At 43.2% G+C, this 13961-nt stretch overlaps 1 protein-coding gene across 4 annotated transcripts in view; it reads right to left on the reverse strand.

Annotated features, from left to right (window-relative positions):
• Positions 1 to 13961, reverse strand: part of MCTP2 (multiple C2 and transmembrane domain containing 2) — a 259714-nt gene that overhangs the window by 104978 nt on the left and 140775 nt on the right. For all 4 annotated transcript variants that reach the window (XM_027521361.1, XM_027521360.1, XM_027521359.1 and 1 more), the window contains 2 exons: positions 6319 to 6421; positions 4869 to 4971 (listed from right to left, as the gene is read on the reverse strand). In XM_027521361.1, coding sequence (XP_027377162.1) covers positions 4869 to 4971; positions 6319 to 6421 — 206 coding nt within the window. The remainder of the gene's footprint in view (positions 1 to 4868; positions 4972 to 6318; positions 6422 to 13961) is intronic.

Here is a 13961-nt window from a genome sequence, read left to right on the forward strand (position 1 = left end):
TTCCAGACTGCAGCCTCTCCTTTGGCCCTCTCTTTCTCTGGTCAGGCTCTGCTTGGAATGGCCTTCATTCTACCTCATCCAGCTGTCCCTATCAACACTCTACTCCTTCTTGGCCAGCCCAGACACCCCGCTTCCTGAAGTCATCCCAAAGTTAAATTCAGCCCTTTCACCACGCATTTTCCTGTTCCCTTTATATGGCAGCTAACATTTCAGGTCTTTAATGTTTGCCTCATGGACATTACCCACGATATCCAAGCCTTTAACTCTGTGTCCCACCTGAATACCCGCCCTCTACCTCCATTGTGCTGAGCCTAGTGGTTGCACAAAACAGATATTGGTTATTGCTTTTGGCACAATATTTACTTAACAGCTACTCATTATAGCAGCAAATCTTCCTCTTAGGATGGCTGCTAGATGAGATTTCTTAATTCATACCTAGCCTTACTACTTTCCAGCTATAGGACTCTTTCCTTGCCTCAGTCTCCTCATTTGTAAATGGGTGTAATAATAAAGCATGCCTCATTAGACTGTCACAGAATTAGCAATGTCCCATATGGTAAGTGCGAAGCACAGTGCTATCTAGGTAAGCTTTGCTCACAGACATTAAATAAAGAAAAAACCTAGAGCTAAATAAATACATTTTAAAACACACCCTCTAAACCAGAATATAATATTTAAATATAATTTAAAATAATTATAAACACTGAAAACTATCAAAATGAATACTATAAATTAAAAAATAAAATGAGCAATGAAATAAAATTTGCTGATTACAGATACTGAGGGTCATGGCCTTGCTTTCTACTGCATTTATACTTTCACTTTAGGTAGGGGATCAATTGATTTGGAGAAGGTATGTTGCAGGTGTATCAGGAAGAGCCACACAGATCCTGTATAAGGTATGATCGCTTCCCAACCTATTGGTCAAAGCACTGGAAATAAATCTGAACTGAAACACCACTGAACAATGGTGGCTGAAATGTCTTATTCAGCTCAACGTCTCTGGGCCCCTGAAGTCCCTAAGGGGAAAGTGGCTTGGGCCACCATGCAGATCAGGGCATTTTTCTCCACATGCTACATTTGTATAGAAACATGTAGTGTAAACCAAATGAAGCACTCCCCAGCTAGACACCTCCCAGTAGTTTTGTTACCACTAAAGAAGAGCCAGCGTCCTTCTACCTCTCAAGCTTTGGGGTCTCACAAGGTCTTCTCACACGCCACCCTATCCCCCATCCTTTCCTATCCAACATCTGCTGTTCCCTACTCCATTCTATCTACACTGTCCACTCTGCTATTTTTAGAATCTGACAGCCAGCGCCTGGCCTGGAGCCTTTGAACTTGAAGATTTCCTGCCTGAAATCTCCCCACATATCCCCTTCCTCACCTATTGAAGCTCTCTCTCCAATGTTCCCTGTCCACTGATGCCCTCCCCACCCAGATCACAGAGAATTGCATCCCTTCCCCACACACATCCTCTATAAGGCTCCTCCCCCTGCTTAATTTTCTGCTTAATTTTCTACATAGCACTTTTCACCAGCTAAGTACATGAAAGTTTTAGTTGCACATTGGTGTCTGACTCTTTGCAACCCCATGCATTGTAGCCCACCAGGCTCCTGTGACCATGGGATTTTCCAGCCAAGAATACTGGAATGGGTAGCCATGCCCATTTCCAGGGGATATGCCTGACCCTGGGATCACACCTAGGTCTGTCTCCTGCACTGCAGGCAGATTCCTTACTGTCTGAGCCACCAGGGTAGCCCCTAACCTACTATCTAGCGCTTTTGTTGATGTTGTTCTGGTTTGAATATTGCCTCTTATAATCCAAAGATAAGTTCCAAAAGAGGAGACAGCTTCACTGTGGTCATTGTTAGCACACTACAACCTACAATTCTTGGCACACACTGAACACTTATGGGAGATATTTATCAAACAAATGAATACTTACATTGCAGGGCAGCTCATCAACAACCTGAAAAAACTTAAGGGCACTGGGGACTTGCATTCATTGAAATCAAATGAATCACTCTCTCACAGATCACTCTATCTTGTATTTTGAAGGCTACAGTTTGGAAACTATTAATTTACATCAATGGTTCTCCAGTCCATCAGTAGTGATTCTGCCCCAGAACACTTGGGAATGTCTGCACAGACATATTTGGTTATCACAATAGTGATGGGTGGATGGGTACAACTGATATCTAGTGGATAGAGATCAGGGATGCTGTTAAACTTCCTACAATGCATAGGCAAGTCTCAGCCAAGAATGATCCATCCAGCAATGTCAGAGGTGCTAAGGTTGAAAAACCCTAAATCTGATTTCTGAAGGGCTTCCTCAATGGTTCAAGCAGTAAAGAGTCTGCCTGTAATGCAGGAGACACAGGAGATACAGGTTCGATCCCTGGGTCTGGAAGATCCCCTGGAGAATCTGAAGTGAGCTGAATGGCAACCCACTCTAGTAGTCTTGCCTGTAAACTCTGATTTAGCCAGAGGTAATTTCTTAGATCTAACTGCACAGCATACAGTGATTGTACATCACAAGGGAAGGAGGAAAGAAAGTTGGGTTAACTTGTTGGTATTCTAGAAAGACAGAATACACGAAATGTTAATAAATGAAACAGAGAGAGTTTAATAAAGATACGAAGTAGTGTTCACCCAGGCTTCCCTGGTGGCTCAACGGTAAAGAATCTGCCTGCAATGCAGGAGACCCAGGAGACGCAGGTTTGATCCCTGGCTCGGGAAGACCCCCTGCAGAAGGAAATAGCAACCCACTCCAGTATTCTTTGTGGAAAATTCCAGGACAGAGGAGCCTGGGGGTCTGTATTCATGGAGTCGTAAAGAGTCGACTGAGTAACTGAACATGAGCATGAGTGTTCACCCTTCAAGGGATCCAATATGCTACTAAGGATTTACCTATTAAAACAAGAGAAGAAATGTCCAAAATCCATTAGAGAAAAAAGAATACTAAATTCTAAAGAAGAGCCCTGCTTTCCTGTACTTTTAGACCTCTTTAAAAATTGTACCCCATGTTCTTATCACATAAAGTCCTCCAGGAATAACTGACAAAGTTGTAATAAAAAAAGGAGGGGAGTCCCAAATCACCGTGTCCTCTCTGAGAGCTGGCATGGCCTGCGGCTGACGGCTCAGAACAGTTGGCAGCAGCCGGAGCTACAAGGGACCAGCTGCTCTACCACACTCTTCAAGTCACATCAGGGATATGAGAATTCGGGGAGAAATTAACCAAGCAATCAAAAAGAAAAGAGATACTGAGAGGTGCAGCGTTCTCCCCTCTGTAAACACCATGTGAGCTGGTCTAATCTTGGGGATAAGTTACAGACTGCTCTAACACGCGCTAAGAGCTGTGGGGAAATAAGTCTTTGGGAAGAAAAAAATAAATCCTTCTTGCCTGATAAAGGTCATAACAATTCTAGCATACACTGTATGAATGGCTGGATGAAAAAGTGAAATTCCCTCCTCTGGCTGCTGCTGCTAAGTGGCATCAGTCATGTCCATCTCTGTGCGACCCCATAGACAGCAGCCCACCATGCTCCCCCATCCCTGGGATTCTCCAGGCAAGAACACTGGAGGGGGTTGCCATTTCCTTCTCCAATGCATGAAAGTGAAAAGTGAAAGTTAAGTCACTCAGTTGTGTCCAACTCTTCGTGACCCCATGGACTGTAGCCCACCAGGCTCCTCCGTCCATGGGATTTTCCAGGCAAGACTACTGGAGTGGGTTCCCATTTCCTTCTCCAGGGGATATTCCCAACCAGGGATCGAATCTGTATATCTGTGTCTCCTGCATTGCAGGCAGATTCTTTACCACTGAGTTACCTAGGAAGCCTACCTTTCAATGGGACTATCAAAACAGTTATCTTTCTCCAAGAGAGTCTGTCTGCTTTCTTTCACAAATTATATTTGAAGACTGAAAACAAATAAGACTTCCAAAAAGGCCTACCCAGTGGCTCAGTGGTAAAGAACCTGCCAGCAGTGAGGGAGATGCAAGATCAATCCCTGGCTCGGGAAGATCTACTGGAGGAAGAAATAGCAACCTGTTCCAGTATTCTTGCCGGGAAAATTCCACGGAGAGGAGCCTGGTGGGCTACAGTCCACGGGGTCTCAAAGAGTCAGACGTGACTGAGCGACTGAGCGAACACACACACACAAAGGCAAACACCTTTTGAGAAAATGGTCTTTAGTAGAACTGAGAACAACTGTGTCATTACCAGCACGTAATCTCTGAAGAAATGGGCAGGAAGAAGGTAATAAAGAAGAATATGTATGTTTTTCATTCACCAATAGAAAACCAGTCATAGATGTGTGTTCCCAGAAACCAAAGTGAAACGTCTATCTCAAGATGGAAAGAGCCAGGGTGGATTGAAAGACTGGTCAAAATATCTTGGTTGGTTAAATCAATATGGAATTGACACACACACAGAGAAATTATGTGACTTTACATTGCAAATTACTGAAGGTACTGGAGAAGGATAAGGAATGAAACAGTTGTTTCCTGCTATAGCTGGGGGGAGGGGTGCATCCCAGGTGGTGCTGGTGGTAAAGAACCCACCTGCTAACACAGGCGACGTAAGAGAGGCAGGTTCCATCCCTGGCTCGGAAAGATCCCCTGAAGGAGGGCATGGCAACCTATTCCAGTATTCCTGCCTGGAGAATCTCATGGACAGAGAAGCCTGGTGGGCTACAGTCCATAGCATGGCACAGGGTCGGACATGGCTAAAGCAACTTAGCACAGCACAGCACATAGCTGGGGAGGGCTTTCCCCCTCCGCAGAGAACAAAGACAATGCAATTCTAGATCACAGAAACTTATCAACTGAAAAATGATTCATACATTGTGTATTAATGAAGGTAACTTACTGACAGCAAGGGAATGGCAACTTTTCCAAGAAAATCAGGAGGTTTATCTCCATCTTCATCAAACACTGTCACTTCCAAAACATCATGGATATCTTTAATGGGACTTAAGCAAGAAACACACCATGAATTAGATACAAAAACACACAAGTGAAGGCTGTTCCATGAAGATCTGAAAACACATTTTCACTAATTAAGTCTGTATGTCCTCAGAGTATAAAACTACCATTTAATTAAATTCCAAAAATTAAATCAAACTGACTGTATTCCCAAACCTTCCATCAGCGAAGATTCAGACATCCATATGGAAAAAAAAGTCAACTTTTTTACTATGACATTTCCATGTATACGTGTACTCGGGGGCAGGACTGTTAAACAGAATAAAGAAAGAGAATAGGGGACAGAATAAGGACAACAAAGTGACTTCCGGATGAGAAGAGCAAAAATAAGATTTTCTTTACTTTAAACTAATGAATTTCCTTTAAAAAACAAAGGTGGTCAAAATCACTATTTCCCAAGATCCCCTGAAAGCATCCTATTGTTGAAACACAAAATACTAAAAGGCCATGCATATTCACTTGTTTATAAATTTTTCAATGTCGACCAGAGCCAAACATCAGCTATAATGCAAACATGGAGCCATGGTAATTGGCAAGGCGTTGACCAACCAAGAGACTCTTGCAAACCTGGTTAGCACAGTTAACCTCTTCTCGTAGGTCCCCATAAACGTTCTGCTTGGGAGCCACCAATTCATATTCACAACAAACTATATTATTTTAGCTATAGGCACAGATAAAGCATTCCTCAGTGCTGTGAGGCAGTGTGCCACCATTTCACCCAGATTCAACAATGGATGAGCCTCCCTTTGATGGCCAGGTGCCTTGGAATCTAAAGCGACTAGCAAGATATCCAGCTTCCTAAACACCTGAGTCTAAAAAGTGGGCATCACTATAGAGTAGGTCATTCAGATAAGCTGGAATACAAGGGGCCTTGGGGAGTCTTTGAGGAATCACACATAATCTGTATGTTCCAAAAGCCTTCAGCAGAATGCAAGTCCTCTGGTTTTAAAATACCGCTGTACAATATAAGCTCCTTGAATTTAAGACACGTCTACATTTGTAATTTCCTTTAACCCAGGAATGAATTAGTCTGGATATATGGAAGCTTTCTTCTACTCACAGATTAATTGAGTCACTAAGAGACCTACTTTACAAATGCCTCCTATAACACTCTCTTGCAGTTCCAAACGGTCTCTTCTATTATTAACATTATACTCTATAAAATGAAAGCATAAAAGGTTTTCAGAAGGAGAAAAACAATAAAATTCCTTCTTTGCCCATAAAAATGGACAGAACGTTCCACTCAAGAGCCCTAGACTGTCCCATACATATCAGGGATAATTGGTCTCTGAGTTAAAGCTGCTCTTTGATATTCCAGGGGCTAAAGTACTTACAATGTAAAAACTTTGTTCCACTCAGGGTTGAGGTTTTTGTAAATGGTATGTGTCTGAAGTCGGTCATTTCCTAACTCCAACAAGCAAAAGGGATCGCTCTTCCCTGCAAAGAGAAAATGGACAAGGGTCAGAAACAAAGGAATCTCCATGGTCAGAGGCAAATGAGTCTCAAAAGTGACAGAGGCAAAATGAACAAAAATCATGCGGTTTTTTTTTTCAATTACTATTCAATCCCAAAGAAAACCCATCCTGAATATTCATTGGAAGCACTGATGCTGAAGTAAAGCTACAATACTTTGGCCATGTGATGCGCACAGTGGCTCACTGAAAAGGACGCTGATGCTGGGAAAGATTGAGGGCAGGAGGAGAAGGCAGCGACAGAGGACGAGATGGTTGGATAGCATCATCAACCCAATGGACATGAGTTTAAGCAAGCTCCGCGAGACGGTGAAGGACAGGGAAGCCTGGCATGATGCAGTCCATAGAATTGCAAAGAGTCGGACATGACTGAGTGACTAAACAAAAACAATATTTTTTTTAATTATTTTATATTGGAGTTGATTTATAACATTGTATTAGTTTCCATATATCACAGTGATTCAGCTATACATATATCTACTCTTTCATAGATTCTTTTACTCTTTAGGTTATTACGGAATATTGAGCTCCCTGTGCTACACAGCAGGTCCTTGCTGATTATTTTATACGTAACAGTGTGTATATGTTAATGCTAAACGCCTAAGCTATCCCTCCCCTCACCTCAATCCCTTTGGCAACCCTAACTTTGTTTTCTAAGTCTGGGAATCTGTTTCTGTTTTGTAAATAAATTCATTTGTACCGCATCTTAAGATTCCACATATTATAGTAATACAATTGTGCTAGCTGGTAAAGAACAGACTTGTGTTTGCCAAAGGGGAAGATGAGAGAAGGACGACGTGGGAGTTTGGGGTTAGCAGATGCAAAGTATTATACACAGGATGGATAAACAAGGCTCCCGTGCAGAGCACAGAGAACTATATTCAATGTCCTGTGATAAACCATAGTAAGAAAGAGTATGAAAAAGAGGAGTATAAAACAGCATGAAAAGATGACTATAGGTATAACTGTCATTTTGCTGTACAACAGAAATTAATATGGCATTGTAAATCAACTATACTCCAATAAAAAAAAATAAACTGTGCTTGCTGAAAGATCAAAGGTGAGCTTCTTTTTTTAGAAAACCCTGTAAACTCTGCGTGGGAAAGCCAGGTGTCAGGGAACTTACAGGGCTGGGACTGACGTGCAACCCAGACGCGGCCTTGCGAGCAATGGCAACACAGGATTCACAAGAGCAGGTGTCGAAGTGGCACGTGACGGGGCCCACGTCTGTGTTTTGTTTGAAAACAGAAGCACATCTCTGTTTCCTTTCTAAATTCTCTTTGAGTGAATATAATTACTCATCTACAATTGGAAGTCTATGATAACTGACATGCTTCTACAGGGTGATGAGAAAAATGAGAAAAAGTATAATCACGGCTATTTTGGTGGCTCAACGATAAACAATCTCCCAATCTCTGGGTTGGGAGGATCCCCTGGAGGAGGAAATGGCAACCCATTCCGGTATTCTTGCCTGGGAAATCCCATGGATAGAGGAGCCTGGAGGGATACAGTCCATGGGGTAGCAAGAGTCGGACACAACTCAGCAACTAAACCACCACCATGATGGCTATTTAGCAGTTAAAACTCTGCTCTGGAATTGAGTGGCCATACACACATCTGATCTGAGATAGTCAATAAATAACGAAAATACACATGGGATACTTTTAGTGCTCAGAGACATGCAGAAGTCTAATTTCCCAAGGTAAATTCAAAGTTTTTAATCTTAAAAAATAATGAGGCTAAACCTTTACTTCTCCCATCTCACTTCTTTTTCCATCTCACCTCATACAGCATCCAAAAGAAAAAAAAATATACTAGAAAAACCAGAATTCAAAGGGGAACCCAGACAGTGACCATGTAAGAAGTCTCTCCCCTTTTGTTCAGCTTGACAGAGGGATCTAGAGAACCATCAGGGTCTCTTATATCCACAGGATGTGAACACATGGCCTGACTCTGCACACACAGGCGCTCTATAAAGCAGTGTGTACTGAATAAATTGGGGGCATAAAGACAGATGTACCTCCAACAAATGGCCGAGGAATCCAGACCAAGGCCTAACATGGACACTACTCGGGCCACATGACCTACTGGCTTACCATTCAGGCCAGTGAACCTACATTCAATGAACTTAATAACTAGGGGCTCTGAGGTGCTGCACATCCTTAGACAGACACGTGTGCAGACACTTGCATGAAGATATTTCAAAAACAGAAGACAAGAAGAGCAGCTGCCTGGCTAAGAGTCAGCTTTAACAGGATATTCCATTCAGCTGACTAGTGGCCTGGACACTTATATGACTGGCCAGACCTTTTAAGCCAAGACTATTATCTCAGTGGCCAGTAGACGGGGATCGAGCTGCGGACACAGATGAATGTGTCGGGGTTGTCAGTTACAAGCAGTGGAAAGGATCCCTGACTAAACTTAGCAGCAAAGGAATTTGTCAAAATAATAGCAAACAGCTCTCAGGATCAATCAATCCTAAAGGAAATCAACACCAAATATTCATTTGGAAGGGCTTTACGCTGAAGCTTAAGCTCCAGTACTTTGGCCATCTGATGAGAAGAGCCAACTCACTGAAAAAAGAGCAAGATGCTGGGAAAGATTGAGGGCAAAAGGAGGAGGAGGCAGCAGAGGATGAGATGGTTGGATGGCATCACCAACTCAATGGAAATGACCTTGAGCAAACTCCAGGAGATAGTGGAGGACAGAGGAGCCTGGTGTGTGCTGTCCATGCGGTCTCAAAGAGTTGCACAAGACTAGTGACTAAACAACAACTCAGGATCAGTGCACAGACTGGAAACTCAGGTTTGAAGTTACTGGAAACCAAAGGCTGAGGGATACTCAGGCACAGAATCTCGGTAAATCTCTCTTCCCAGGAAAACTGGCCTCACAGAGATTTCTGATCCAAGCGCTAAATGTTATTGTTTATTTGCTTAGTCATGTCTAACTCTTTGCGGTTCCATTGGACTGTAGCCCACCAGGCTCCTCTGTCCATGGGATTCTCCAGCCAAGAATACTGGAGTGGGTAGCCATTTCCTTCTCTAGGGACTCTTCATGACCCAGGGGTTAAACCCGCATCTCCTGCATTGCAAGTGGATTCTTTACTGCTGAGCCACCAGGGAGGCCCCCCTAAGTGTAGCTGCTTCTAATATGCATTCTCCAAGCCTGCTTCTTTGCCTCACTTGATGGAGATATAAAGGGACTGCCCTGCCTAACAAATCTCCATCTCCTAAATTCCAGGGCTCAGGAAGGGAGAACATACTGGCTTCCCACTGAATGAAAGCAAATCAGAATCCCTTCTCCAAAAGATACGAGAGAAGCACCCCAATCCTACAAGGGGTTTCAGATGTTGAGCAGCCCAAATCAAACACACACAAATCTATCTTCATTTTTAAAAAGTCTTGCTTCTTTAAGAATTTTTTTACTCAGACATAAAAAAGTGAGATAATGCCATTTGAAGCAACATGATGGCCCTAAGGATTGTAATATTAAGCAAAGTCAGATAGAGGAAGACAAATACCATATGATATCACTTCCATGTGGAATCTGAAAATACCATGCCAAATACCAAATGATATCACATATGATATCACTTATATGTGGAATCTGGAAAAATGATACATTTCATAATTTTCCTTTTTTTCATTTTGGCCTTTTCTACCTAGAGAAGTTCCTTTGGTATCTGTTGTAAAGTTGGTTAAAAAAAAATGATACAAATGAACTTACTTGCCAAATAGAAACAGACTCACAGACATAGAAAGCAAATGTATGGTTACTAAAGGGGATGGAAGTGGGGAGATAAACTAGGAGTCTGGGATTAACAGATGCACACTGTTTGCAGGGACGTTTGATGCGTGTTCAGTCGCATCAGGCTCTTTGTGACCCCATGGACAGTAGGCTGCCAGGATCCTCTTTCCATGGGATTTTCCCCGCAAGAATACTAGACAGGATTGTCATTTCCTCCTCCAGGAGATATTCCCAACCAAGGGATCAAACCTGTGCCTCCTGTATTACATGTGGATTCTTTACCACTGAGTCATCTGGGAAGCCTATTCATACTAATGAATTAGATAACCAGCAAGGACCTACTGTAGAGCATAGAAACAATACTTTGCAATAATCTCTAATGGAAAAGAATCTGAAAAGGAATATATACACACACACGTGTGGGTGTGCACGTGCATGTGTGTGCATGTGCGTGTGTGTGTGTGTGTAACTGAATCATTTTGCTGTGCACCTGAAAGTAACACAACATGGTAAATTAACTATACTTGAATTAGAAAGGCAGGTCTTCCTCCGGGGCTGTGTCTCACAGGGTACAGGGTGGGGTTTCAGTGGGGAGGTACCTGACATAAAAAAGTGAGATACTGCCATTTGAAGCAACATGATGGCCCTAAGGATTGTAACATTAAGCAAAGTCAGAAGAGAAGTCAGTGGAGTCAGTGGAGAAGTCAGAAGTCAGTGGAGAAGATCACGACATCTCTTGAATAACTGTGAACTTTTGGCTTAACACTCTGGTAGACGATGCTGAGCTCCTCAACCCAAACTGAAACAGCTACTTAACCGTCCGTCAGACTGTTGGGAGGTGTCAGGGCTGCTCCTCTGGAGACACTGGCGTGACATTCCATCAGCACTGGCTTGGGGAAAGCCATCTGACACTTGCACTGAAAGCCCTGGGGTCCCCCAGCAGGGAGTCAGGGGCCTGGCCTGCACAGGTGGGTTGAGTCCTGCCCACCCCACTCTCGATCACACACTCTGCTGTCCCAGGTAATGAGCAACAGACTTCATTCCAGAAACTGGGAGCTTCCGTTGTGTGCCTCCGGGGAAGACACTGCACTGACTCTCTGGCTCTCTGAAGATAATCCCATCAAAGCTCATTAAAATGCTGCATTTATTAATATTCCAGGAGAAACAGGCAGAGATGAGGAAAAAAAAGTAAAGACATTAAAACATCTATAGAGTAATGCATGCACACTTTAGGACTGATTTTTTGCCCTTCAAAGATTCCAGATAGACCTTCCCTGGTGGCCCAGTGGTTAAGACTCTGCCTTCCAATGAAGGGGGTGTGGGTTCAATCCCCAGTCAGGGAACTAAGATCCCATGTACCACAGGGTATAGCCAAAAAAATTAAAAATAAACAGGTAAGTAAATAAAATTTAAAAAAGAAGATTCCAGACAGATGGGGACTTTCAGTAAAATTTAAACAGTATTTTTATCTGATCATGATAAAATGGTCTCCCATCACAAATGAAATATCCAAATGTTTCCCAAGAGAACCAAGCAAACAGTACCAGGCAAAAGGATATAGCTATACTTGGGTCCGCCCTCTTGTTCTTTGCTCCCCCTGTTTTTACAGGTAAAACATACAGATGACTTCTCCTGCATCCACATGCCACGTCACCTTGACGCGGCTACACCACCGGTGATTCAGATTCACGGCGATGTTTCAGCGCCTTGCTCTCAACAGCCTTTGCTATTTTCGAACAGCACTCTAAAATCCATCTGTATTCCTCCAACAGCAAGTGGAGGTTTCACGTTTAAATAATTTTACCTTTATATCAGTTACAGAAGTTGATTGACAAGCAATAAAAGTATTTGAGAGGTCATATCATTCATCCGACAAATATTTATTAAACTCCCATTCTGCTCTTGGCACTGAACCAGGCCCTGATGTACATGGACCACCAAGTCATTACCTTCAAGGAACTCTCAGAATAATCACGCTTTTCAGCAAATGTCACCTTTTCAGTGAAAACTTCCCTCACACCCTCTGCCAGCGGACTGAGCCTTTCTCCTCTGTGATCTCTGATTACATGTTGTCCTTATCTCCCTTCTATTGCTCATTTGTACATCTCTGTTCTATATTTAGCCCTGAATTTCATTTAAAGGACCCAATGCAGGCATAGCCAAGGTATGCATGGCCCCCCTCCCCTGTGAAGAGTGTCCTGGCCCAGTGGGAGGGGGCAGCTGGGGACTTTGGTGCCCAGGGATGGGTGTTGGCTGGAGGGAGCCAGGCTCTCCCAACTCCAGGTAAGAAACCACGCTTCATGCAGTTCTCCTTTAATCCTCATGCCCATTCTATACGGTGAAGAGTATTTGTGCCATTTTCCAGATGAGGAAACTAAAGTTCAGAGACATTTAATTTATCTGGCTTAAGTCCAGAAAGATTTCACAGTGGAGGTGAATTCTGAGCAAGGTTTGGGAGGTGGCTGACTTGGCCAGCAGAAATGGGTAGGTCCTTGCTAAGGAGACAGGGAGAAATCAGAGCATTACATTCATTAAGCAGACAGACAGATAGATACAGAGAAAGATACAGTGATAGAGAGACAGATATACACAGATAGAGAGATATATACATACATACATGGGCATAGATACAGAACCCACCTGCCAATGCAGGAGATGTTAAGAGACCTGGCTTTGATCCCTGGGCCAGGAAGATCCCCTGGAGGAGGGCATGGCAACTCACTCCAGTATTCTTGCCTGGAGAATCCCATGGACAGAGGTCCATGGGGTTGCAAAGAGTCAGACATGACTTAAGTGACTTACCGTGCATACACAGATACAGACAGGGATAAACACACACACACACACACACACATACAGCTAAATAGTGGTGCTCAGGAAATGTAAGATACTGGTGGATAAAGGAAGAGATTGGTTGGAAGCCTGGAAGACCATGACCAGAGCATTTTTTTTTTTTAATTTATTTCTTTTTATTTATCTGGCAGCCAGGAACCACCACAGACTGTCAGTCAATACAAGGGGCAGGGCTAGAAGAAAGAATTTCTAGAAGAAGCTAATTTCTGAAGCTAATTGTGGCACATTATAGCCCAGGCTGGGGGTGCAGATAAGAGCAACAGCCACCCCAGTCTTCATTTCCAAAATCCCTCCCTTCAGTTCCATCATCATCTCTAATCATTTGTTGATAAACCTTACTATCATGTATTAGAGCCAACTCTGGTGCTCATCCTGGAAGTCTATGTTCTCTCACAACTTACCCACACCATCCATCCTGATCTGACCCCAATCCTAAACCCTTTATCAAGGTTAGAGCATCTGTGCTACATCCCTGAGCAGCGCAGAGGTACGGGGCTCAGTCCTGCCTCTTATTCTGCATGTGGAATGGCTTCTCCTTACAATGCTCTCCCAAGCCCCACACCTCTCCAAAAAAAAAATCAAAGACCAGCTAACCTCCAAGGCCTAGATCAAGATGTAGCATCTTCAAGGAACTTTCTTTGCCACCTTAAACTCCAGGGAGCTCCCCTCTCAACCTCCTATGATCATTTACTTTAGGTGTTATAACGCCATGTGCTATGATATGCCTGCTCCTTCCTTCAACAAGTAACTTATGGTTTCCTAAAATGTGGAAAATACTATGCTGGGCTCTGAGAGGGATTTTAACAGAAGAGAAAATCCTGATCTCTCTTCATTCTGGACCTAAATTTCATGGATCTCTTACTTTTCCGAGTGGGTTGCAAGCATCTCTGATCCAACTGATGGCC

The sequence above is a fragment of the Bos indicus x Bos taurus genome, chromosome 21 (genome assembly GCF_003369695.1).
Source record: "Bos indicus x Bos taurus breed Angus x Brahman F1 hybrid chromosome 21, Bos_hybrid_MaternalHap_v2.0, whole genome shotgun sequence".
Classification (NCBI taxonomy): domain Eukaryota; kingdom Metazoa; phylum Chordata; class Mammalia; order Artiodactyla; family Bovidae; genus Bos; species Bos indicus x Bos taurus.